This window comes from Phyllostomus hastatus, unplaced genomic scaffold, assembly GCF_019186645.2.
Source record: "Phyllostomus hastatus isolate PE091 unplaced genomic scaffold, TTU_PhHast_1.1 phas_scaffold_78, whole genome shotgun sequence".
Lineage (NCBI taxonomy): Eukaryota > Metazoa > Chordata > Mammalia > Chiroptera > Phyllostomidae > Phyllostomus > Phyllostomus hastatus.
In genome coordinates, this window is record NW_025334041.1 from 58,856,946 (window position 1) to 58,884,693 (window position 27,748).

General features: G+C 40.1%; 1 protein-coding gene across 1 annotated transcript in view; it reads left to right on the top strand.

Annotated features, from left to right (window-relative positions):
• Positions 1-27,748, top strand: part of NPAS2 (neuronal PAS domain protein 2) — a 110,443-nt gene that overhangs the window by 29,924 nt on the left and 52,771 nt on the right. Inside the window, exons 3-4 of the mRNA XM_045827684.1 lie at positions 2,829-2,920; positions 15,628-15,717. Coding sequence (XP_045683640.1) covers positions 2,829-2,920; positions 15,628-15,717 — 182 coding nt within the window. The remainder of the gene's footprint in view (positions 1-2,828; positions 2,921-15,627; positions 15,718-27,748) is intronic.

A 27,748-nucleotide genomic window follows, 5' to 3' on the forward strand; every position in this document is an offset into this window, starting at 1 on the left:
CCGACTCTACCAAAAAAAGACTCAACCTAATAAATGAATCTAGAAGAACAGTGAGATACAAACTCAACATTCAGAAATCAAAGGCTTTTTTGAACACCAACAATGAAATATCAGGAATGGAAATCAGGAAAAAATTCCCATTAGCTATAACAACAAGAAAAATGAAGTACCTAGGAAGAACCTAACCAAGGAGGCAAAAGGCCTGTACTCAGAAAACTACACAACACTGAAGAAAGAAATTAAGGAAGACACAAATAAATGGAAGGATATACTGTGTTCATGGATAGGAAAAATTAACATCATCAACATGTTCATACTACCCAAAGTAATTTATAGATTCAGTGCAATCCCTATTAAAACTATCAGTGACATATTTCACAGATATAGAACAAACATTTCAAAAATCTATATGGAATATAGATTACCCTGAATAGCTGCAGCAATTTTGAGAAAGAGGAACAAAGTAGGAGGGATCAAAATACTAGATATCAAACTATATTACATCACAGACAACCTGGTACTGGCATAAGAACAGACATACAGATCAATGAAACAGATTAAAGAGCCCAGAAATAAACCCAAATCTCTACAGTCAATTAATATTTGACAAAGGGAGCAAAAGCATAAAATATAGTAGAAATATCCCCCTCAACAAATGGTGCTGGGACATCTGGACAGCTACAAGGAAAAAAATGAAACTTGACCACCAACTTACACCATACACAAAAAATAAACTCAAGATGGATAAAAGACTTGAATATAAGTCATGACATCATAAAACTCCTAGAAGGGAACATGGGCAGGAAAATCTCATATATTCCATGCAGCAATATTTTTACTGATATGCCCCCTAGAGTGAGGGACATAAAAGAAAGGATAAATGAGGAGACTTCATCAAAATAAAAAGTTTCTGCATAGTTAAAGGAAACATTAGCAAAAAAGAGAACCGACCATATGGGAAAATATATTTGCCAATGATACCTCAGACAAGGGTCTGATCTCCAAAATATATACAGAACTCACTCCAAGAAGTCCACTCTAGGAAGGCAAACAACCCAATTAAAAAAATGGGCAAATGACTTGAACAGACACTTCTCCAAGGAGGACATACAGAGGGCCCAGAGACATATGCAAAGATGCTCAGCATCACTAGCCATCAGAGAGATGCAAATTAAAACCACAGTGAGATACCACTTCACATCGGTAAAAATGGCCATGGTAAACAAGTCAGCAAACAAGAAGTGCTGGCAAGGAGAAATGAGAACTCTAGTACACTGTTCTTGGGAATGCAGACTGGTGCAGCCACTGTAGAAAACAGTATGGAATTTCCTCAGAAAACTAAAAATTGAAGTGCCTTTTGACCTAGCAGTTCCACTGCTGGTATTACATCCTAAGAACCCTGAAACACCACCAAGAACCTATGCACCCCAAAGTTCATAGCAGCACAATATACAATAACCAAGTGCTGGAAGCAAACTAAGTGCCCATCAGTAAATGAGTGGATCAAAAAACTATGGTGCATTTACACAATGGTGTACTATACAGCTGAAAGAACAAGGGAGCTCCTACCCTTTTTGACAGCATAGATGGAACTGGAGAGAATTATGCTAAGTGAAATAAGCCAGATGGTGAAAAACAAATACCCTATGATCTCACCCATAAGTGGAATCTAATCAACAAAGCAAAGGAGCAAGCAAAATATATCCAGAGACCCTGAAATTAAGAACAAACTGACAGTAACCAGAGGGGAGGTGGGAGAGGGTAATGGGGGAAAAATTGGGAATGGTTTTAAGGAACATGTATAAAGGACACATGGACAAAACCAAAGGAGAGGTAGGATCAAGGATGGGAAGTGGGGATGGCTGGTGTGTGGGGAGTGGTGGGGGGAAATGGAAACAACTGTGCTTGAACAACAATTAAAAAATGTGAAAAAAAAACTTTTTAAAAATGCACAATAAACCGAGGGAAAAGCAAGTATATCTGATACAGCATTTGAGTTATCTGTAATAATCTTATCAGAGATATTTCAGTAATAAAACTAAATACTTTCAAAAATGTTACAGAAATAGAATATTTAAAGGAGGCCGTGTAGACCAATAACTATTGAATTTACCAACATGAATCATATCATCAGTACAAGGTAGTTACAGAAACACTCTAGAGTAACCCAGTCAAGTTTTGAGAAGAGTAAATCCTGGCTTTAAAAGCAATTAAGTAACACATATTTTTATAGCACAATATACTTGGGTACCAGGAAATGCTAAAAAACATACTACATTCTGCATAGACACTGTAGGTAATATACCACAAGCCTAAAGTATTTCTAAAATTTTGAAACAAAGTGTTTTGTTGTGCTTTGACAAAAAAAAAAGAAGAAAAAAAAGAAGTGGCTTAAGAATGTCCCCCCATGCCAGTCTTTGTTCCTGTTGACTTGATAATTTCATCTGCTAACTTCAACTGCTGGTGATGTGCTTTGTCATATAGAAATCCAAGGATACTGTGCCTTCTGCTAGCTGCAGGCACTACACCCATGAAGAGGATGTTGTACTTTACTCCCAGAAAGCTTAATGTGAAAACATTAAGAGGTTTTTTTAAGCCCATTACATACAAAGTTCCCAGTCCTTGGAAATCAGGGTAATTTATTTCCTTATATTGGCTTCTTTAATTAAACTGAACAGAGGTTTATACAGAATTATATCGATAGAACATGTGTTTCATTCATTAATTCCAGTGCCTAGGTGCCTTTGAATATAAAAACTTATTTGTGTGTGTGTGTGTGTGTGTGTGTGTGTTGTTTGTTGTTTTGGTTCTTTTGTTTTGTTTTTCAGAAGTCTCAGCACAAATGGAAATCTCTCATATTCAGCAGGACTGGAAACCTTCCTTCCTCACTAATGAAGAATTCACCCAGCTGATGTTAGAGGTAAAGTGCACTTTTAAATTAACTTAACTTGTTGCAAATTTAAAATGTATCTGCTTATTCCAGATAAGATCCTGTGCCCAAACAACTGTTCTTGCCCTGGAAAGAGGTCTTGAAACAGATACTCTCCTGAAGCTCTCATGCTACTGCTTATATTTTGGCTATGTTGGAGCTATAAACAAGAATCCCCAAACTGAAGGTGTGAATGTACTGTTGCCATAGTGACCACAGAAAGCCCCTCTTATGGTCTCCCAACCAGAGGATACCTAGTTGGGAGAATGGGGAGGGGCTAGAACTGGAGGTAGGTTAGAGAGAGGGGAATGAGATAGGAAAGTTCCATCTCTGCACTGTCTCCAGCAATAATTCATTTTTCCCTAAGTAGAACACATTTTGAAAACAAGTATCTTCTTTTAAAGTTATACTTTTAACTTGAATTCATATTACATCAACATGGCATGTAGGTGTCAACCATTAGTGACCCTTTGCCTCCCCACCCAGCACACGCCCTTTCTGTGCTAAAAAACATACACTCACATTTCTTCCTCTAGAAAATGAAGTGCCCACACCCATCTGCAGGGCTGTATTATGGAAATCTGGCTAATCTGAGCCAGTGGACTTCCTTAATGTCATATATTTGTATATGGGTGAAACCCCTCCATAACAGATGACAATAAGTCTACAAAAATATCTGGTCAGGTGCTCTGGCATCTAAACTGGGAATAAGACTGGGCATTTAAGAACGTGATAGTGGAGGGAGAGAGAGCCCCAAACGTAGCATGTCTGGGCCCTTAAGTGAGAAGAAAAGTAGGACAGATGAGTTTAGCAAAAGGAAGTAAGACTCTGGCTGTGTCAGCTATTCCTGGCAAGGTTTTTAGAGAGCAGTTTCTTGGAATAAATCTTTCTGTATCTCATCTTATGTGCCTCATTAAGACTGACGTAAACTCTAATTTACATAGACAAACTAGGCAGTAAAAATAACGTATCAGAGTAAGAAAATGCCAGAATGAAAATCCAAACATTAGGAAATATAAACATATTAATAAACATTTGCATAAAATGATACTTAAATGTACATGTAAACTAAGAAAATACAGAACATTCTTTAGAAGCAATGTATTTTAAGTGTCACATACTTAGAGTAGCTTGTGAAATATCATGTTGAATTAATGCATCATTATGCTACTTCAGATAAATTGTTTTTATCTTTTAATTCTAAGGGAAAAATAGTTAAAATGCATAACCCTATAGCACCCACCTCTTTTTAAGAGCCTGTAATGCAACCTTTTCTTTTTCACTGAGTTTCAAGGAATCAAAAGTGTTTGAGGAAACAAGCCTTTCATAGAGTTTAAAATAGATAATTATTTGGGCTGGAAGGCAGGACAGAGATTTCAGATGACTGGAATTTCTAGAAAAATAAGGTTTGGGATTTGTGGGGATATTCTTGATGCACTATCCTCTGTTCCCAGTATATCCTTTAAGCAGATAAAGGAAATATTGCTAGGTAAGTGACATGGATCTGAAATTAAGCCTGTACAGCCAGTGGCTTTCTGAGTCAATTGTAGTTTTCAGGAGTCTGGGAAACCCACCAACTAGTACTTTTAATTTATCTTGGGCTATCTTATGCTTCTATTCCAATGTGTTGTTCCTCAGTAGACACACACCTGGTGATGAGTCACTGGAGGCCCCCTGGTAGTTTGAAACCTAGCAGTTACACCAACAGGATGATGTCATCACTCTCTACTGTGCAGCTTACTCATAGTATGTATCCCATTCCAGCTGCATCTCCCTCTCAGTTTTTCAGAGCCACTTCAGGGAATGTGAAGAATTCAGAAGCCATGTCTTGGTAACCAGTAGTTCCCGTTTCAAAATGAGGACAGAACCCATCAGGCCCTAGGAAGCTAAGCTGCTGATATCCTTGGTTGGAATCCCTCCTTCGTGCCTCTTTTTCTCAGAAAGGCCCCAAACAAGATTCTAAGAGGACCCATACAGTTGTAATGTTTGAAAAAAAACAAAAGTGACTTGATTACAGGCAAGCCAAGCTGGTCAAGTGTAAGCTGGCAGAAATTCCAGGTATAAGCAGGTGAATGAGTACACATAAAAGGAGAGAAATCCATTGTTGATGGGTACTGAGGGAGTTTGAGGCACTTCTAAACTTTATTCAGAGAAGCTACAACAGTGTTTTCCCTTAGGCTAGAGTTTGTTCCAGAGAACACAAGAGACATCCTATCAGAATCAGAAATTGGCATAAAGGGATGGTTTCATTTCCCTATCATGTGTGGTAAGTATAAAACTGAGGCATTATGGTGTCTTTGGCATCCCTAAATCTGCTGTCAAAGGCATCTTTACATTGAGAGGGGCATGTCATTTTGCAATCACATTCTATTGAGTCACTCTCAAATACTGCCAACGAGCAAGTAGTGACTCAGTTCAGTTCTAGTGAATTTGACAGAAAATGCCAATTAGCTGATAAAAGTAATCTCCCATTTATAAATACCTTCAGTTTTTGCACACCCACTGGCTTTATAAATTCAAGAGGGGCATGGGCTTACTGTGCAGGAAGATAATTTTCCCAGTATTAGAACTGCTTTTTCCAAAAAGGTCCAACTGACACATCAGCAGCACCCCTACCTCTTTAAAAAATGCACCTCCAGGAGCTCTGAAAATATGATTGAAAAATCATTTAGGAAAATATGTGAGGGGGGAAAGAAATAAAAATTACTAAGATGTACCTCTGTATTCACTATGACCCATAAATCTAATCTGGGATTTCACAACCTTAGCACTATTGATGTTTTGGACCTGCTAATTCTTTGTTGTGGTGGTATCCTGTGCATTATAGGATATTTCAAAGCATCCTTGGCCTCTGCCCACTAGATGTAACCCTTCCCCGGTTAGTGACAACCAAACAGGTCTCTAGACACTGCCAGACATCCACTGATGTAATCCATGAGGATGCTGTCTACTTAAGGAATGTACCATGGACAAATCCAAAGAGGGTTAGGATTGAGGGTGGGAGGTGGGGGTAGGATGGGGGAAAGTGGTGGGAAAATGGAGACAACTGTATTTGAACATTAATAAAAAAGATATCAAAAAAGGAGAAATGTGCTTTAATAAATATTTTTCAGTTTTAAATCCTGCACTATATAAGTATAATATAAAATGACCCCAGTGATAATTTTCCTAGTGAAAGGAACCATCTCTTATTTTGGCATGTTGTAAGCATACCCTTTACACATAGGCAGTGAATCAGTTCAGGTTCCTGTTACTGTGCACATAGCCACAGTATCCTAACCTAAACAAAGTAGTGCCCATTTGGTTATGCAGATCCTGGAACATTCTAGCTAAGTGATACAAAATATTTCTAGAACTTTCTAAGCATACATTGCAGTTTAGATATTTTTCTCCCAAAGCAGAAAAGAAGTCCATTAGGGGAAGATTATATTTCAGAGAAACAGTCAGTAAAGCAACAGTTCTAGATTTACAGCAACAGTCCACTCATTACATTACTGCCTCTGAGATGTATTTCCTAGTGAGATGAGCTCTGTTTTTCCTCGCTCCCATTTCATTGGTGCATCATGGAGCCAGTTGCCACTACAACCTTATCCTCTGCCAAATTACTTAGTCTGAATTTTAAAACTCAAGTTTCAGATGTGTCTTATGACAGCATCATGAACATCTAATCAGGAATCTAAGTTTGGCTAGAGTGGGAGGGAGTGGTGGGGGAAAATGCAGGCAACCGTAATTGAACAACAATAAAGTAATTTTTAAAAAGGGTGAATATATAGTAATAGGAAAAAATGTAATAATTGGATTTTATGATATTTCAGTCTGCAGAGGAAAAAGTAAGGGTTCAATCAAAACATGTACATGAAACCATTATGTTATACTTCAAAAATATTCATTAAAGATCCAACATATGTCTAACACTAAAAATAAAAATAAAAATAAAAACAAAACAGCAAGTGTCTGTGAGAAAACACTGCTGCCAAGAGGGAAGAAGGCAGCATGGTAGGAGGGAGCAGATCCCACTTTCCCCTACCCATGGGAGAAAAACCTAGCTGATCTACAGAGGAACAGAGCACACAGCCAACAGTACCACAGAGTATATGAAAATAGGAGGTTAAAAATTGTAGCGCACAGTGAAAAACCAGAGAGTAAGGAGAGTGCTTCAGGATAATAAGGGTCCAGGGATCAGCGTGGGGACTGGGGAGGTTGCAACCCCAGGCCTGGTGCTCCTGGGTCTGCCTCAGGGCGCTCAGGAGACAACTGGGTCAACCACTCCCTCCCTGGCCAAACAAGGATAGAGCAACACTGGGGGAGGCCTGGTTGCTTGAAGGCACAGAGAAGAGATTGGGGACTGAGTGGTAATCACACAGAGGTTTTGAGAACCCACGCATAACCCTGGAAAGAGTGTACACAGGAGGCTGTGTGACAAAGGGCGGCCAGGCCACGCCCTGGCCCTGAACCTGGGGAGAGCGCATTTTGTGGAAGACCTGGAGCTCACAGTTGTGAACCCAAGAAAGGCACGGGCGCTCTGCAGGATCCCCGGTGCCCACAGCCGTCAACCCCGGGAAGGCGCCGGTGCTCCACAGGATCCCCTGAGCCAACAGCCATGAACCAGGAGAAAGCACATGCGCGCACTCTGCAGGATCCCAGGAGCCCACAGCTGTGAATTTGGGAGAGCGTGCTTAGGAAGGCCCAGATCCCACACCCAGGGCCCTGTGGAGAGGCACCTGACTGGCTCTGGGGAGAGTAGGCAGGAAGCTGGCTCAGCGCTGAACAGGAAGGGAGAAAAGCAATACCCATCACCCCTCAGCCTGCAGAAGCCAGCAAGACCAGAAAAACTAGTTTGGCCAGTTTGAAATCAACAAGAGGTTTTTTTGCTTGATTGTTTGATTTTTTTAAGTAACTTTTTATTTTTTAATTCTTATTATTTTTATATCTCTCAGTTCCTTTTGCTTCTCTTTCCTTCTTTCTAGTGTTATTCTTTCTTCTTTTCTTTCCAATTTTATCTCTTCTCCCTTCCATCTTCTGCTTTTTTCTTCTTTTTTTCTCCTTTTTCATTTTTTTAAACTGAAAGTTATTGCATATTTGTATTATCACTTTTTCATTATTCTTATGTTTTTCATTTTATTAGTCTTTTGGTATTCCTCTTCTTTCTCTATAGTCTTCTTTGCTTGGCTGATTATATTGTATCATTTGACAGATTTCTCCTGTTATCCCATTCATAGTGTATTGCTAATTTACTGTCTTTCACTGCATTTGTATTCCATTACTATACTACTCAAGGTTCTATACTCCCTATTCTTGTTATCAAGATCTCATAGAATTTCTGGTAAGATTATTACTCTAATACTACTATAAATAATACCTATTCCATACAATTATACATACTATACAACACTCCTCCCAAATCTTAACCCACATCACGGTTTCCTGAACTCCATTACTGTAGTGGTTAACTCTATTATCTCACATACTACACCTATCTACTATTCTTTATGCTCATTTTACCTCAGAATCTGACCTACCACAACCTTAATGCTTTCTAGATCCAACTCACAATCCTTCCCTCCACAACAAGAGTCTTATCTTCTTTCCATCCTTTCTAAAACATGGCTACTTCAGTGGAAGATCATGGTTAACAATATACATAGCCAAAGGATCTCCTAGCTCTTCTCTACTGGCTGCTATTGTAAATATCATAGAATACTGTCTTGCTGTCTTAAACCATTTGCCTTCCCCCTCCAACTGGTCACAAAAAAGAGTAGGGGGAAGCTGTGAACACCAGGATGCCCAAGGAGACTGCACCACTGAATCTCACAAGTATTCTACCACAGAGGTTCACACCATAAACCCAGAGAGCCAGAACAGATCAATTTAAGAAGGTGAGGCTAACAAGAAGAGTCTACAAACAATGGGAAGACAAAGAAAAAATCACTAAAAAAAGGGAAACAAACAAGCCTCAGAAAGACTGATAAATGAAATAGAGACAACTCAACTATCAGATATTGAGTTCAGAGCAAGGATTATCAGGAAGCTCAATAAGCTCACAATCAGCTACCAGGAACTACAGGGGAACTACAACAAACTCAATGAAAACTATATTGACATGAAAAAGGAAACAGAAACTATCAACAAGGACTAAGAGGAAATGAATAATACAATCTCAGAACTGAAGAATACAGTAGAAGGAATAAAAAGCAGGATTGATGAAGACAATCAGATCAGCAAATTGGGAGGACAAAGTAGAAAAAACACCCAGAAAGAGTAAGAAAAGGAAAAGAGGCTCAGAAAGAATGAAGAGGGATTAAGAGAAATGCAAGATAATATGAAATGTAACAATATCCGTATAATAGGGATACCAGATGGAGGAGAAGAAGAGCAAGAGATAGAAAACCTATTTCAAAAAGTAATGATGGAAAACTTCCCTAATTTGATGAGAGAAAAAGTCACACAAATCAGGAAACACAGAGAGCCCCAATCAAGAGGAACCCAAAGAGGCCCACCTCAAGGCACATCATAATTAAAATGGCAAAATTTCAAGACAAAGAGAGAATCTTAAAGGCAGCAAGGGAAAAACAGGAATTAACATACAAGGGAGCCCCAATAAGGCTAACAGCTGACTTCTAAATGGAAATGCTCCAAGCCAGAAGAGAATGGCAAGAAACATTCCAAGTAATGAGAACCAGAGGTCTGCAACCAAGGCTACTTTACCCATCAAGGCTCTCAATCAAGATAGAAGTACAAATAAGGTGCTTCCTATACAAAACAAGTCTAAAAGAATGCACCTCCACCACACCAGCTCTGCAAGAGATGCTAAATGGAATGCTTTAAGGAAAGGAAGGAAAAGAGAAATAGAGATAAAGGAACAGAGGTATGTAAATGGCAGGTACAAATGAATAGTACCTATCAATAATAACCTTAAATGTAAATGGATTAAATGCTCCAATCAAAAGACATAGAATAGCTGATGGGATAAGAAAACATGACCCACACATATGCTGCCTACAAGAGACCCACCTCAGGATAAAAGACCTACACAGGCTGAAAGTGAAGGGTTGGAAACAAATTTTCCAAGCAAATGGACAGGAAAATAAAGCCGGGGTAGCAATACTCATATCAGACAAAATAGACTTCCAAAAAGGCCACAAAGAGAGTCCCAGAAGGTCACTTCATAATACTCAAGGGAAGAATCCACCAAGACATAAACATTGTAAACCTATATGCCCCCAAAATAGGAGCACCCAAATACATAAACAAAATTTTAGCGGATTTCAAGAAAGATATTGAGAGCAACACAATTACAGTGGAGGATTTTAACACACCACTGTCAAAAAACGATAGATCGTCCAAACAAAATATCAACAAAGATATTGTGGCATTGAACAATGCCCGATATGAAATGGACTTAACTGATATATAGACAGCCCTCCATCCCAAAGAAGCTAAATACACATTCTTTTCAACTGCACATGTAACATTTTCAAAGATAGATCACATAATAGGACACAAAACATACCTCATCTAATTCAAGAAAATTGAAATCATATCAAACATATTCTCTGACCACAAAAGAGTGAAACCAGAAACAAACCCCAAGGGAAAAAAATCCAAAGCACTCAAAATCATGGATTTTAAATAACATGCTATTAAACAATGAATAGATCAAGAATGAATTTAGGGAAGAAATCTAAAAGTTTCTGGAAAACAAATGAAAATGAACTCACAACAACCCAAAGTTGTGGGACACAGTTAAGGCAGTTCTGAGATGCCACTTCATAGCAATACAGGTCTACCTAAAAAAGATAGAAACATTTCAAACAGGCAACCTAACCCTAAGTCCAGAAGAACTCTAGGGACAACAATAAAGACAGTCCAGAGCAAGTAGAAAGAAGGAAATAACCATGATCAGAGCAGAATTAAATGACATAGAGACTAAAAGCACAATTCTAAGGATCAATACATCCAGGAGCTGGTTCTTTGAAAAGGTAAACACAATTGACAAGCCAGTAAGCAGGCTCATCAAGAAAAAAAGAGAGATGACCCAAATAAACACAATCAGAAATGAAAGAGGAGAGATTACAACTGACAACAAAGAAATGCAAAGGATTGTAAGAAATTACTATGAAAAACTGTATGGCAAGAAATTTGAAAATGTAGGTGAAATGGACAAATTTCTAGAGAAATATAATCTCCCAAAACTCAATGAAGAAGAAGCAGAAAGCCTGAACAAGCCAATAACAGCAAAAGAAATTGAAGCAGTAATCAAAAAAACTCCCAAAACACAAAAGCCCTGGACCAGATGGTTTCACAGGAGAATTCTACAAAGCATTTAAGGAAGAGCTAACCCCTATCCTGCACAGACTATTCCAAAAAATCCAGAATGATGGAAGACTACCAAACTCCTTTTATGAGGCCAGCATCATCCTGATCCCTAAACCAGATAAAGACACAACAAAGAAAGAAACTTCAGGCCAGTATAGCTGATGAACATACATGCTAAAATCCTCAACAAAATATTGGCAAACTGCATCCAACAATACATTAAAAAGATCATACACTATGACCAAGCGGGATTCATCCCAGGGATGCAAGGATGGTTAAATATTCACAAATCAGTAAATGTAATACATCACATAAACAAAAGCAAAGACAAAAACCACATGATCATATCAATAGATGCAGAAAAAGCATTTGTAAGGTACAGCACCCATTTATAATAAAAACACTCAGCAAAGCGGGAATAGAGGGAGCATTCCTCCACATAATAAAGGCCATATATGAGAGAACTCCAGCCAACATGATACTCAATGGGCAAAAATTAAAATCTTTTCCACTAAGTTCAGGAACAACACAAGGTTGTCCACTTTCACCACTTCTATTCAATGTAGTACTGGAAGTTCTAGCCACAGTGATCAGACAAAAAAAAAAAAAGAAATAAAAGGCATCCAAATCAGAAAGGAGGAAACAAAACTGTCACTGTTTGCAGATGACATGATAGTATACATAGAAAATCATATAGACTCCACCAAAAAATTACTTGACCTAATAAATGAATTTGGCAAAACAAGGGGATAGAAAGTCAATATCCAGAAATCAAAGGCATTTCTGTACACCAACAATGAAACAGCAGAAGCAGAAATCAAGGAAAAAATCCCATTTGAAATAGCAAAAAGGAAAATAAAATACCTAGGAATAAACCTAACCAAAGAGGTAAAAGACCTGTATTCAGAAAACTACTTAACACTGAAGAAAGAAATTAAGGAAGACACAAACAAATGGGAACATATACCGTGTTCATGGATTGGAAGAATTAATATCATCAAAATGTCCATACTACCCAAAGCAATTTACACATTCAATGCAATACCTACTAAAGTACCAATGACATATTTCACAGACATAGAACAAACACTTCAAAAATTTATATGGAACCATAAATGACCCTGAATAGCTGCTGCAATTTTGAGAAAGAAGAGTAAAGTAGGAGGGATCACAATACCTGACACTAAACTATACTACAAGGCCACTGTAATCAAAACAGCCTGGTACTGGCATAAAAACAGGTAGATGGACCAATGGCACAGAACAGAGAGCCCAGAAGTAAACCCAAGTCTCTAAGGTCAATTAATATTTGAGAAAGGAGGCAGCAACATAAAATGGAGTAAAAATAGCCTGTTCAACAAATGGTGTTGGGAGAGCTGGACACCTACATGCAAAAAAATGAAACTCGAGCACCAACTTACACCATACACAGAAATAAATTCAAGGTGGATAAAAGATTTAAATATAAGCCATGACACCATTAAAGTCCTAGAGGAGAAAGTAGGTAGGAAAATCTCAGATATTTCACGCAAAAACATTTTTACTGATGTGTCCCCTAGAGCAAGGGACATAAATGAAACAATAAACAAATGGAATCTCATCAAAATAAAAAGCTTCTGAATGGCTAAAGAAAACAGTATCAAAATAAAAAGAGAACCAACTGTATGGGAAAACATATTTGCCAATGATACCTCAGACAAGGGTTTAATCTCCAGAATTTATAAAGAACTTACATGACTCCACTCTAAGAAGACAAGCAACCCAATTAAAAAATGGGCAAAGGACTTGAACAGACACTTCTCCAAGGAGGACATACAGAAGATCCAAAGACATATGAAAAGATGCTCAATATCGCTGGCTATCAGATAGATGCAAATTAAAACCACAATGAGATACCACTTCACACCAGTCAGAATGGCCATCATAAACAAAGCAACAAACCACAAGTGTTGGAGAGGTTGTGGAGAAAAGGGGACCCTAGTGCACTGTTGGTGGGACTGCAGAATGGTACAACCACTTTGGAAAGCAGTATGAAACTTCCTTAGAAAATTAAAAATGGATCTACCTTTTGACCCAGCAATTCCACTGCTGGGACTATATCCTAAGAACACTAAAACACCAATACAAAAGAACCTTTGCACCCCGATGTTCATAGCAGCACAAGTTACATTAGCTAGGTGCTCGAAGCAACCTAGGTGCCCATCAGTAAATGAATGGATCAAAAACTATGGTACATTTACAGAATGGAATTCTATGCAGTAGAAAGAAAGAGCTCCTGCCCTTTGCAACAGCTTGGCTGGAGCTGGAAAGCATCATGCTAAGCAAAATAAGCCAGGCAGTGAAAGACAAATACCATCTGATCTCACCTTTAACAGGAACTTAAACAACAAAACAAAGAAATAAGCAAAATATAGCCAAGGACACTGAAATAGAGACTAGGCTGACACTGACCAGAGGGGAGAGGGGAGGAAATTTCATGGGAATTTCAGGGGAGAATGGGAAGTGTTTATAGGAACAAATATAAAGGACACATGGACAAAAACTAGTGGGGGTGGAAATGGGAGGTAGGTGGGGAGGAATGGCTGGGTGGGCTGGAATGGGAGTAAAGGACAGAAAACTGTACTTGAACAACTATTAAAATAAAATTTAAAAAAATAAACACTGCTTTCTAAATCTTCTCTATCACAAGCACCTAGAGCAGTGGGCTTGACATACAGTAGGTGCTCAGTAAAAACACTGTAAATGAAAGACTTTTCAGTTTTTCTAAAATAATTTTTGGACCTGGTTGAGTTATACACCACTTCCCCCTCGACCCTTGTTTATTTCTGTTAAATAACATAAATGTTCTTTACAAACAGTACCTTTGGAGGAACCTAATCTACAGGCAAACTATCTCTTTTTAATGCGTCTATTAGGTCTGATGTCTTTCAGTAAATGTTTACTACTAAACTCAAAGTGATATTGGGAGCAGGGGAGCAGGAACCATAAAATATCACTGACATCTTTTAATGATAATGGTGATGTTTCTAATTCAGCCCAATAGTGTGCTTATCATTAAAACTCCTTGGGTAATTTTCATGCTAAATTTTGATGCAGATACCAAGAGGTCAGATGTTTCATGGAGCCTTTTAGTGCTTTCACAAGCACTTTAAGAACCTATCCCGTGTGATAGGCAGAGGAGTTCTCTGAGGTTATTTGTAGAAATATTCCAAGGCTTACAAAACAAAGTCAGTGTCATAATGTTGCCAGTGGAAGTAGGGGTCTTGTAGTGTCACAAGGAAAGCAGTCCAGGAGACCCACAAGGGAGGATGAGATGTGGCAAGATTTATTTGGATAGAAACAGTAGGCTGCCTTTGGGTTCTCAATGTACTGTCTCCATCTATCCTACCAGGGAAAAAATTCAACTGTGTCTTGAGCAAAGCCAAAACAAAAGCCAGTTTTCACAGCTTCTATTTTATATTAAAGCTTCATCCTTCAGAACCCACAGGCAGCTGCTAAGTGTTCTTAGTCCCAATGCAAGTAGCTTAGCACGGTTCCCAGCTGTGCTGTTGTACACAGGCTCTCTCCTGGAGCTTGCCTTTGGGGTCTTTGCTGCTGCAGTCTTTGCTGCTGCTTGACCTGTGTGGTGGCTATGGAGAGAATGTGCAAGTGAATGGGTGAGTGCATGTCCTGGGGGGGAGGGGGAGGGGAGAGAGAGAGAGAGAGAGAGAGAGAGAGAGAGAGAGAGAGGGAGAGGGAGAGAAAGGGAAAGGGAAAGGGAAAGGGAAAGAGGGGAGGAGAAAGGAAACGAGAGGAAAAGAGGAGAGGAAGGAGGGCAGAAAGAAAGAGAGGGACAGGAGAAGAGAGTAAGCAAGAGCTGCTTTGTTCAACTGGATTATATTATCTCAGGCTTGGAAAGGACCAGGTACTTTTTCAAAATAACCAATCGACTTCACAAGCTTTCACAGGCTTTTGATGGGCCCACTCCCTGACCAGTTTATCCCCCTCCCAGGCTAGACTGATAGGCCTCTGTGGTCACTATTTTGACTTTGATTGCTCATGTGCCTACCTCCCCTTTTATTGTTTTATTCCTTCCCCCCATAGTCTGGGCAAGTGGACCGGGGAAATTGAAAAGCCTGTCCTTCCTCCCTGCTTGGCAAAAGAAGGGCTGTTAATCCCCTTTGCAGACAATGCTGAGATCCCCTGGAGTGTGTGAAGCTGTAGCTTCCTGGCTAAGCAAGCAGGCTATGTTCCCTCAACAATGTCTGATTCCCTTTGCTTCCTTTCTTTATTAATAACTAGCTAATTACCTGTGGTAATAATAATCTAGGGTTCTATACTTCAGTAGCATACTCCCCCATAGAAGCATGTCTAAAGGGTCTTCACTGTTGTGTTTTCTGTAGGCATTAGATGGCTTTGTCATCGCTGTGACAAAGGACGGCAGCATCCTCTATGTTTCTGACAGTATCACACCTCTCCTTGGGCACTTGCCGGTGAGTTTCCACTTCTCTGGGGGCCTTTGCCAGTACACATTTTCATTTTTCCTTGGGAACCATCCAGAACTACAATCAAAGTGGTACAGGTGTGTGGTGGTCTTTGTGTGAGAAGGATTCAGGAATGCTCTTGACAAGACCCAGGCCAAGGTCCTAGGGGCCTTCCTCTGGGACCTTGGCAGGTCCCAGATGTGTCATCCTGGAACAAGAAAGGCACTGTGGTCTTGGCATGGGCCAACCTGGAATGGTGTACATAGTGTAGATCCTCACCCTCTGTACCCAAGAATCCACCAAGGAGCTGTAGCCTGAAGAGAGTGTCACAGCACAGTTAGCAGAGCTCAGAGCCTCTGCAGAGGCTGACAGATATCCTCCTGAGAAGGGAAACTCCAACATCTTGGTCTAGGAATGTGAGCCAGATAGCTGCAGATAGGGCATGGCTTGGAGATCACTAGGGACATAACTGAGATTGCAAGTAGGTAGTGACACTAGTGGTGAGGGTCCAGCAACAGGGCTGATCCTGGGGGGATTAAAATACTCTGGAAAAATGATGTTGGCCCTGGAAGGTTTTGGGGAACAAGGAGGGTTTGGGTAGCCAAGAGGATAAAGCAAGCTCTGCTCTCCCCACAGGAGCTAGGCTGAAACCAGGAGACATATGTGTGCAGCATATTCAAAGGCCCTCGAAAATGTTTCTCCCTTCCCTTTTTTCTAGCTTCTCTCCTTGTCTGTTTCTCCCTTTCTTCTCTCCTTTCCTCCCTTCCTCCTTAATGCTTCATCCTCTCAAATGAGCCTTGCTGACCCTCTGATAATCCCACATCACCCACCCTCCATCAGGATGAGCAACTGGCTCATGAAGGCTCCACTTTGAGGGTCCCTCATAGGCACCTGGCTAGTGTTCCATTTCCTTCCACACCATTATTTATTCCTACAGAGCCTAACCTTGAATACAGCTCTACTAGGAGTATTCTGTGGGACTTAGGATAAACCTTCCTCTCTTCTCTCTCCTCCCAACAAGCCCTGATAAACTGATTAACCTCCACCACTCCCCATCCTCAGCATACCTGCAGGAAGGCTGCTAGTGTATGTGATGGGGAGGGTGAAGGCTTGCCCCAGGTTCCTGTACCTAGGGACTCCCAGTAAGTAAGGTACTGCAGGACTGGTTGTCTCTCCTTAGCCACACCTGCTGCAGAACTGCAGGGCCTTACCTGTAAGCAGCTTGCCTCCCTTGGGGTCATGACCCAGTGTGCTGATTTTCCAGTGCCCCACATCATCCTGGGTCATATTCTTCCTCAGAAGGCACACGCCTCCTCCCATAATTTCCACACATGTGCTGTGTGGAAAGCAAAGCCACCATCCACACTTTCCCTTTGCCAGTTACTGTGTTGTAGCCCAGCAAAGCATTTTTTATTCTGCTAGGCAGATGCCTTTACATTTTGCCATCTCTATCTGACCTCTGTGTTTCAGCCCATTTCCTGCACCATTTTCAGGGAGCATTGGGCTAAGGCAGGGGGCAGGGGGTGCTCTCTCCTTTGTCAGAGAGGCTGGTTCTCACTTTGCCCTAAAGAGCTAAGAGCACAGTTTCATCTTGATTCTAGTGTCAGGCTAGAGGAACAGTGATGAGGCCTATCAAGGTAAGGAATACAGAAGTGATCCCATTCAATCCGCCAGCTTCTTTGGGCCAGTCTGACAGTGGCTGAGGAAGAAGAGGAAATGGGTGCCCCTGTGAAGAGGGTTTGCATTTTGTGAGTGGACAGGATTGGATGATGATGGGCACAGATTGAAAGCAATGAGACATCACCTCCTCAGTGAGCAGGGAGTTAGTGCAGGAACACAGAGCTGTTGGGTGAACAGGATTTGCACTCTTCCGCTTTCTGCTCATGTAATTATCTGACGACACAGTTGCTGTATGTGGCAGATAGGACTTATAAAAAATAAGTTAGGAATTTTTCTGATTTGAAATTATGGGGTGATTTAGGACCACCTTTGTAAATTATTTTCTTTAACTCTGGAAGGGCCAGAAATGACCCTGACTCTAATTTGTCAATGCTTAGTAAATGTCTATGTATAGACCCTCACCCAGAAACACACTGAATCAGCCCTCAAGCTCCCCAGTGGAGGTGTGCCTAGGATGGAGAATCCCCAAATATAACTTTTATTTACTTGTAACTTACATTATCCAGTTTTCACCAGATTGAATTTTCTTTTTCCTTTTTGCTTAGGATTCACTTGCATCCTTTGCTAGTGGGTGGACTAGGATGATTAAGGATGGAAACTTCCCTTGTGCCAATCAGCCTATAGCCAGTTGAGCAAGTGAGCTGGCCTGGACTACCTCTATTACCACCACTTTACAGGGAGGAAACCCAATATGGCCTGTTGGTGAGGAGCATAGATGGGCTTAAAATAGGCACTACTGACTGCAGAGCCCAAGCTCTTCATCATCTGCTCTGGCGTCTTTCTGATGCAAAGGACTTGGCTTGCCGTTTAGAAATTCTACTTTCAGTTTAGCTCACTTTTTCTTTAATTTTTTTTTTAATCATTGTTCAAGTATAGTTTTCTCCCTTTTACTCCCAATCCAGCCCACCCACCCAGCCCTCCCCATGCCCCTCCCATTACCACCTCCCCTCTAGTTTTTCTCCCTGTATCCTTTAAATTTGTTCCTCTAAACCCTTCCCATTCTTCCCTGAAATTTCCTCTTCTCTCCCCTCTGTTCACGATAAGCCTGTTCTCTGTTTCACTGAATTTGGCTATATTTTGCTTGTTTCTTTCTTTTGTTGCTTTGGTTCCAGTTAAAGGTGAGATCAGATGGTATTTGTCTTTCACTGCCTGGCTTATTTTGCTTAGCATGATGCTTTCCAGCTCCAGCCAAGCTGTTGCAAAGGGTAGGAGCTCTTTCTTTCTATTACATAGAATTCCATTCTGTAAATGTACCATAGTTTTTTGATCCATTCATTTACTGATGGGCACCTAGGTTGCTTCGAGCACCTAGCTAATGTAACTTGTGCTGCTATGAACATCGGGGTGCAAAGGTTCTTTTGTATTGGTGTTTTAGTGTTCTTAGGATATAGTCCCAGCAGTGGAATTGCTGGGTCAAAAGGTAGATCCATTTTTAATTTTCTAAGGAAGTTTCATACTGCTTTCCAAAGTGGTTGTACCATTCTGCAGTCCCACCAACAGTGCACTAGGGTCCCCCTTTTCTCCACAACCTCTCCAACACTTGTGGTTTGTTGCTTTGTTTATGATGGCCATTCTGACTGGTGTGAAGTGGTATCTCATTGTGGTTTTAATTTGCATCTATCTGATAGCCAGCGATATTGAGCATCTTTTCATATGTCTTTGGATCTTCTGTATGTCCTCCTTGGAGAAGTGTCTGTTCAAGTCCTTTGCCCATTTTTTAATTGGGTTGCTTGTCTTCTTAGAGTGGAGTCATGTAAGTTCTTTATAAATTCTGGAGATTAAACCCTTGTCTGAGGTATCATTGGCAAATATGTTTTCCCATACAGTTGGTTCTCTTTTTTATTTTGATACTGTTTTCTTTAGCCATTCAGAAGCTTTTTTATTTTGATGAGATTCCATTTGTTTATTGTTTCATTTATGTCCCTTGCTCTAGGGAACACATCAGTAAAAATGTTTTTGCGTGAAATATCTGAGATTTTCCTACCTACTTTCTCCTCTAGGACTTTAATGGTGTCATGGCTTATATTTAAATCTTTTATCCACCTTGAATTTATTTCTGTGTATGGTGTAAGTTGGTGCTCGAGTTTCATTTTTTTGCATGTAGCTGTCCAGCTCTCCCAACACCATTTGTTGAACAGGCTATTTTTACTCCATTTTATGTTGCTGCCTCCTTTCTCAAATATTAATTGACCTTAGAGACTTGGGTTTACTTCTGGGCTCTCTGTTCTGTGCCATTGGTCCATCTACCTGTTTTTATGCCAGTACCAGGCTGTTTTGATTACAGTGGCCTTGTAGTATAGTTTAGTGTCAGGTATTGTGATCCCTCCTACTTTACTCTTCTTTCTCAAAATTGCAGCAGCTATTCAGGGTCATTTATGGTTCCATATAAATTTTTGAAGTGTTTGTTCTATGTCTGTGAAATATGTCATTGGTACTTTAGTAGGTATTGCATTGAATGTGTAAATTGCTTTGGGTAGTATGGACATTTTGATGATATTAATTCTTCCAATCCATGAACACGGTATATGTTCCCATTTGTTTGTGTCTTCCTTAATTTCTTTCTTCAGTGTTAAGTAGTTTTCTGAATACAGGTCTTTTACCTCTTTGGTTAGGTTTATTCCTAGGTATTTTATTTTCCTTTTTGCTATTTCAAATGGGATTTTTTTCCTTGATTTCTGCTTCTGCTGTTTCATTGTTGGTGTACAGAAATGCCTTTGATTTCTGGATATTGACTTTCTATCCCCTTGTTTTGCCAAATTCATTTATTAGGTCAAGCAATTTTTTGGTGGAGTCTATATGATTTTCTATGTATACTATCATGTCATCTGCAAACAGTGACAGTTTTGTTTCCTCCTTTCTGATTTGGATGCCTTTTATTTCTTTTTTTTTTTTTGTCTGATCACTGTGGCTAGAACTTCCAGTACTACATTGAATAGAAGTGGTGAAAGTGGACAACCTTGTGTTGTTCCTGAACTTAGTGGAAAAGATTTTAATTTTTGCCCATTGAGTATCATGTTGGCTGGAGTTCTCTCATATATGGCCTTTATTATGTGGAGGAATGCTCCCTCTATTCCCCTCTTTCTCAAAACTGGGAAATTTCTTTTATCATAAATGGGTGCTGCATCTTATCAAATGCTTTTTATCATAAATGGGTGCTGTACATTATCAAATGTTTTTTTCTGCATCTATTGATATAATCATGTGGTTTTTGTCTTTGCTTTTGTTTATGTGATGTATTACATTTACTGATTTGCAAGTATTGTACCATCCTTGCATCCCTGGAATGAATCTCACTTGGTCATGGTGTATGATCTTTTTAACATATTGTTGGATGCAGTTTGCCAATATTTTGTTGAGGATTTTAGCATGTATGCTCATCAGCTACACTGGCCTGATGTTTTCTTTCTTTGTTGTGTCTTTATCTGGTTTTTGAATTAGGATGATGTTGGCCTCATAAAAAGAGTTTGGTAGTCTTCCATCTTTTTGTATTTTTTGGAATAGTCTGTGCAGGATAGGGGTTAGCTCTTCCTTAAATGCTTTGTAGAATTCTCCTGTGAAACCATCTGGTCCAGGGCTTTTGTGTTTTGGGAGTTTTTTTGATTACTGCTTCAATTTCTTTTGCTGTTATTGGCTTGTTCAGGCTTTCTGCTTCTTCTTCATTGAGTTTTGGGAGATTATATTTCTCTAGAAATTTGTCCATTTCACCTACATTTTCAAATTTCTTGCCATACAGTTTTTCATAGTAATTTCTTACAATCCTTTGCATTTCTTTGTTGTCAGTTGTAATCTCTCCTCTTTCATTTCTGATTGTGTTTATTTGGGTCATCTCTCTTTTTTTCTTGATACGTCTGTTTAAAGGCTTCTTGATTTTGTTTATCTTTTCAAAGAACCAGCTCCTGGATTTATTGATCCTTAGAATTGTGCTTTTAGTCTCTATGTCATTTAATTCTGTTCTGATCTTGGTTATTTCTTTCCTTCTGCTTTCTCTGGGCTGTCTTTGTTGTTGTTCCTCGAGTTCTTGAAGACGTAGGGTTAGGTTGTTTGTTTGAAATGTTTCTGACTTTTTTAAGTGGGCCTGTATCACTATGAACTTCCCTCTCAGCACTGTTTTCACTGTGTCCCATAAGTTTTGGATTGCTGTGAGTTCATTTTCATTTGTTTCCAGAAACCTTTTGATTTCTTCCTTTATTTCATTCTTGACCCATTCATTGTTTAACAGCATGCTAGTTAGTATCCATGATTTTGAGTGCTTTGGGTTTTTTTCACTTGGGGTTGGTTTCTAGCTTCAGTCCCTTGTGGTCCGAGAAAATGCTTGGTATGATTTCAATTTTCTTGAAATTGTTGAGGCTTGTTTTGTGTCCTATCATGTGGTCTATCTTTGAAACTGTTCCATGTACATTTGAAAGGGATGTGTATTTGGCTTCTTTGGGATGGAGGGCTGTCTATATATCAGTTAAGTCCATTTCATGTCGGGCATTGTTCAATGCCACAATATCTTTGTTGATATTTTGTTTGGAAGATCTATCATTTTTTTACAGTGGTGTGTTAAAATCCTCCACTGTAATTGTGTTGCTCTCAATATCTTTCTTGAAATCCTCTAAGATTTTGTTTATGTATTTGGGTGCTCCTATTTTGGGGGCATATAGGTTTACAATGTTTATGTCTTCTTGGTGGATTCTTCCCTTGAGTATTATGAAGTGACCTTCTGGGACTCTCTTTGTGGCCTTTTTGGAAGTCTATTTTGTCTGATATGAGTATTGCTACCCCGGCTTTATTTTCCTGTCCATTTGCTTGGAAAATTTGTTTCCAGCCCTTCACTTTCAGCCTGTGTAGGTCTTTTATCCTGAGGTGGGTCTCTTGTAGCCAGTATATGTGTGGGTCATGTGTTCTTATCCATTCAGCTATTCTATGTCTTTTGATTAGAACATTTAATCCATTTACATTTAAGGTTATTATTGATAGGTACTTATTCATTGCCTTTTATATACGTGTGTTCTTCTCTCTCTCTCTCTCTCTTTTCCTTCCTTTCCTTAAAGCATTCCATTTAGCATCTCTTGCAGAGCTGGTTTGGTGGAGGTGCGTTCTTTTAGACTTGTTTTGTCTGGGAAGGATCATTTTTGGTCTTCTATCTTGATTGAGAGCCTTGATGGGTAAAGTAGCCTTGGTTGCAGACCTCTGGTTCTCGTTACTTGGAATGTTTCTTGCCATTCTCTTCTGGCTTGGAGCATTTCCATTGAGAAGTCAGCTGTTAGCCTTATTGGGGCTCCCTTGTATGTTAATTCCTGTTTTTCCCTTGCTGCCTTTAAGATTCTCTCTTTGTCTTGAAATTTTGCCATTTTAATTATGATGTGCCTTGAGGTGGGCCTCTTTGGGTTCCTCTTGATTGGGGCTCTCTGTGTTTCCTGATTTGTGTGACTTTTTCTCTCATCAAATTAGGGAAGTTTTCCATCATTACTTTTTGAAATAGGTTTTCTATCTCTTGCTCTTCTTCTTTTCCATCTGGTATCCCTATTATACAGATATTATTACATTTCATATTTTCTTGCATTTCTCTTAATCCCACTTCATTCTTTCTGAGCTTCTTTTCCTTTTCTTGCTCTTTCTGGGTGTTTTTTCCTACTTTGTCCTCCAATTCACTGGCCCCATCTTCTTTATCAATCCTGCTTTTTATTCCTTCTACTGTATTCTTCAGTTCTGAGATTGTATTCTTCATTTCCTCTTAGCCCTTGTTGATATTCTATTTCCTTTTTCATGTCGATATAGTTTTCATTGAGTTCGTTGTAGTTCCCCTGTAGTTTCTGGTAGCTCATTGTGAGCTTATTGAGCTTCCTGATAATCATTGTTTTGAACTCAATATCTGATAGTTGAGTTGCCTCTATTTCATTTAGCATTTTTTCTGAGGCTTCCTTCTTTCTCTTCATTTGGGGATTGTTTCTTTGTTTTCTCATTGCTCGTGAGATTCTTCTTGTTCGTCTCTGTTTCTTAAATTGATCTGTTTTCGCTCCCTGTGATTATGGTGTGAACTTCTGTGGTAGAATACTTGTGAGATTCAGTGGTGCAGCCTCCTTCTGGTATCCTGGTGCTCACAGCTTCCCCCCACTCTTTTGTGTGATCAGTTCAAGGAGTAAGGCAAAATGGTTTAAGACAGCAAAACAGTATTCTATGATATTTACATTAGTAGCCGGTAGAGAAGAGATGGTAGATCCTTTGGCTACTTATAGTGTCAACCGTGATCTTCCCCCCGACTAGCCATGTTTTAGAAAGGATGGAAAGAAGATAAGACTCTTATTGGGGCCAAAAGGATTGTTAGTTGGATCTAGAAAGCTGTGAGGCTATGGGAGGTCAGATTCTGATGTAGGGTGTGAATAAAGATTTGTAAATAGGAGTAGTGTGTGAATAGAGACAACCCCCACAATAATATGGTTGAGGAAATTGCGAAGTGGGCTGAGATCAGGTGGGGGTGTTGAGTAGTATTTACAATTGTATGAACTAGGTCTTATTCACAGTAATATTAATGTAACAATCATGTGGCAAAATCTATGAGATCTAGATAACAAGAATAAGGAGTATAGAACCTTGAGAGGTACACTATTGGATCACAAATGAAGAATAGAAAATTATCAACACACTGTGACTGAGATAACAGGGGGCACCTATCAAATGACAGTATAACCAGCCAAGCAAAGAAGATTATACATAAAGAAGAAGAACACCAAAATACTATTAAAATTAAAAAATGTCAGGAAAAGTGAGAAAAAATAATACAAATTTGCAATAACTTGCAAGCTCAGAAACAAAAGGGGGAAAAAAGCAGAAAGTGGAATGCAGGAGAGATAAATTTGGAGTGGAAGGAATAATACTAGGATGAAAGGAAGAGTAACATAAGGGATTGAGAGGTATAAAAATAATAAGAATTAAAAAATAAAAAGTCACTTAAAAAAAAAAAGATAAAATCAAACAATCAACCAACAACAGCCAAAAAAAAACCCCAGAAAAACATCTCTTGTTGGTTTCTAACTGGCCAGATAAGTTTTTCTGGTCTTGCTGGCTTCAGCAGGCTGAGGGGCCTTTCCAATGTTTATCACTCTTCCCTATCAAAACTCAGTCAGTCTCTCAGGTACTGTCCCCAGGGCCAGCAGGGCGCTCTCCTCAGATCCAATCTGACTTCCCCCTGCAGGACCCTGGGTGCTCCCAAGCACACTCTCTGGAGCTCACTGCCATGGTCTCCCGGGCTCTGGGGCCCCACAGAGCTCCAGCGTCTTTTCCAGGTTCTTGGTGCAAGCTCCAGGGATCGCAAGGAGACACGCCCTTCCCCCAAATTTCACCGCAGCGGGCTCTATGCTCTCGGGAAGCACCCACATCTTTTCTGGATTCACAGCGCAAGCTCCAGGGATTGTGAAGGGGTGCACACTTCTACCAACTTCCCCGTTGCCAGTTCCAGGAACCCCCAAAGCGCAGCATGTCTTCCGGGTTCACAGCGCGAGAATCGAGAATCCCGAAGGGGCACGCGCTTCCCCGAGTTCACTACCTCGGTCTCCAGAAACCAGCGAACCCTTGTGCCCTTTCCTATTCAGGGCTTCCAGGTCTGTGTTTTCCACAAATCAACACTCCCACCGGTGTTGGGAAGTGAGCGCACTTCCAGGCCGCCTCTATCCAGCCGGCTGGGGGAACTCACCCCTTCCCAGGGCTGTGCTTGGGTGTCAGCAGCTCTTCGAGACTGTCTCCCAGTCCAACTCCCCTCTCTGTGCCTTCAAGCAACAAGGTCTTCCTTGGTGTTGCTCAGCCCCCCTAGTCCGGGGAGGAAGTGATGACTCTACTCTCCCGGGTGCCCTGAGGCAGACCCCGGAGCACTGGGCCTGGGGACTGCAACCCCCCTGGTCCCTGCGCTGATCCCTGGGTCCCTGTTGTCCTGAAGCAGTCTCTTTACCATCTGGTTTTCCAATGTCTGCTATAATTTTTGATGTCCTGTTTTCATAAATATTTTGATATCCTATGCCCCTTGCTCTGTTCCTCCGATCTGCGAGTTTTTCTCCCCTGCACAGAGGAAGGGGTTCACGATTCCTCCAACTAAGCCACCATCTTAGGACCCCCCCCCCAAGAACTATCGGTTTAGGTCACTTTTATTGAGACTTTTTTATTACTCAGCATGAGCTCAGAACACCCAGAACATGTCCACAGATGACTAGTGATTCAAAAGACCCATATAAAAAAAAAACCCATATGAGATTATTTTCCTTAAGAGTTTGTAATTTCGTGGTAAGATTTCACCTGTTAAGCCATTAGAGGCTAATAGAAAAATAGATAACACCTACCGAGCACTTACTATATACCAGGCACCATTAAGTGTCCCTTGCATGTTTTAGGAGGAGTAAAGCACTTGGAACAGGGGCTGGCACAGAGCTAGAGCTATATCACAATTGCTTTCCTTATCCTATTGATCTTTACAATGACCCTATGAAGTAGATATTTGCCCCACTTCAAAGATGAGGAAATTGAGGCCCAGAGAGGTTAAGGTCCCACAGCCAACAAGTGATGGGCCTAGGATTTGAACTCAGGCACTTGGACTCTAGGACTTGATGCTTAACCACTACTTAGAATTCTGTATAAAACAGAGGAAAATCTCATGTTCTCAGGTGAGGTGGGTGGTTAGGGAGAGAATGAGTACTTGAAAGACAGTGGTCAGTCTTCATGGGAGAGCTGGCCATAGAGGGGAGGCAGAGACACAGTGTGATCAGGAAGACAGGAAGTCGTGGGCCCCACAGCAGTGCACTGTGTTAGTATCATAGGCTGGAATGCCAGGGCTTGGAATTCTTTGATACTATGAAACTGTCCCTTTTGGGGCCTAGGATTGGAGAGCCATCAGTGATTGGAGTAGGTGGCTGGGAGTAGGGAGGGCAATAAAGAGCAGCAAGAATTCTTTGTTTTGTTTTTTTTTCTTTGAGATGACCAGGCTTAAAGTCTGTTTCCTTCCTACTATTAGAAACTTAGACATAGCAAAAAGTTACATGATAGATTTTTGTATAGTAATTTCCTAATGAAATATCCTAGAACTTTCTTTTCCATTTTGACAGAAAAAAAAAAAACAGCTCAAAGCAGAAAATGATTTTAAGATAAACTCATTGTTTCTTTGTTTTTCTTTGTAGTTTTACCAACTTTTAATTTATCACTAATCACTGTAATTTAGTACAGTAGGTCCTCACTTAACATCACTGATAGGTCTTTGAAAACTGTGACTTTAAGCAAAACATCATATAGTGAAACCAACTATATCATAGGCAAATTAATATAAACAAAAGTTAAGTTCCTGTGGCATATTTCTGGTCACAAAAATATCACCAAACTTCTAAATAAAGACCCAAAGCACTTCAGATATTAAACATTGAAATAAATGTGAACTATACACACATTGAAGAAAAATTAATAAAAACAAGTAAAGTCCTTGTTTTCAAACCATCTAATTCCAGTCGAGGGTCATGGTGGCTGGAGCCAACCCTGGACAGGATGCCCTTCTGTCACAGGGCCAATTAACATCACATACACATTTTTGGGGTGTGGGAGGAACCCAGAGTCCCTGAAGAAAACCCACACAGACATAGGGAGATCATGTACACTTCACACCAACAGTGCCATCATTACAAAACGTTATAACAAAATGACCTTGAATGAAAGGATGTTGACCAAGGATCTGCTATACATGGAAAGGCACGTTTGAAAGAATCTAATGCCTTAAAGATGTTATGCCATGCATAATGAGTTATTAAATATTTTAATGTTCCTTGAGGATTTAGTTACGTGGATGGTTTTGCAGTGTTATTCGAGGACATGCTGTATTGCCTTTGCTTAACTTGATGTAAATGGAATCACAGAATATGTCTTCTTTTAAACTTCTTTTGCTCAACATTGTGAGATTCACCACCTCCCACTCTAATGGCAGCTGTCACCCATTTGCTGTCATTACTGCATAGTGTTCCTTCATAGGAATATGTGCAATTCCATGCCCATCCTGGTTTGGAACTGAGATAGTGCTTCCAGGAATATTCTATGCAAATCTCCTAGGGAAGGTTTGCAAGCCTCCCTTAAAGAGCAGGATGTGGACACCTTCACCCTTACAGATAATTCTAGATGGTCTGCTGCTTGCACCAGTTTACCCTCCACAGCGGGAGTGCCACAGCAGTGGGACTTGGTGTTGTCAAACTTGCTAGTTCTTATCAGTCTAGTGTGTGAAGATGTCTTCTGGAGGTTTAATTTGCTTTTCTTTCAGTTACTAATGAGACTGAATGTCTTTGCACATGCTTGTAGCCATTTGAATTTCCTCTTTTGTGGAGTGCTTGTTCAGATATTTTGCCATTTTCCTACTTGG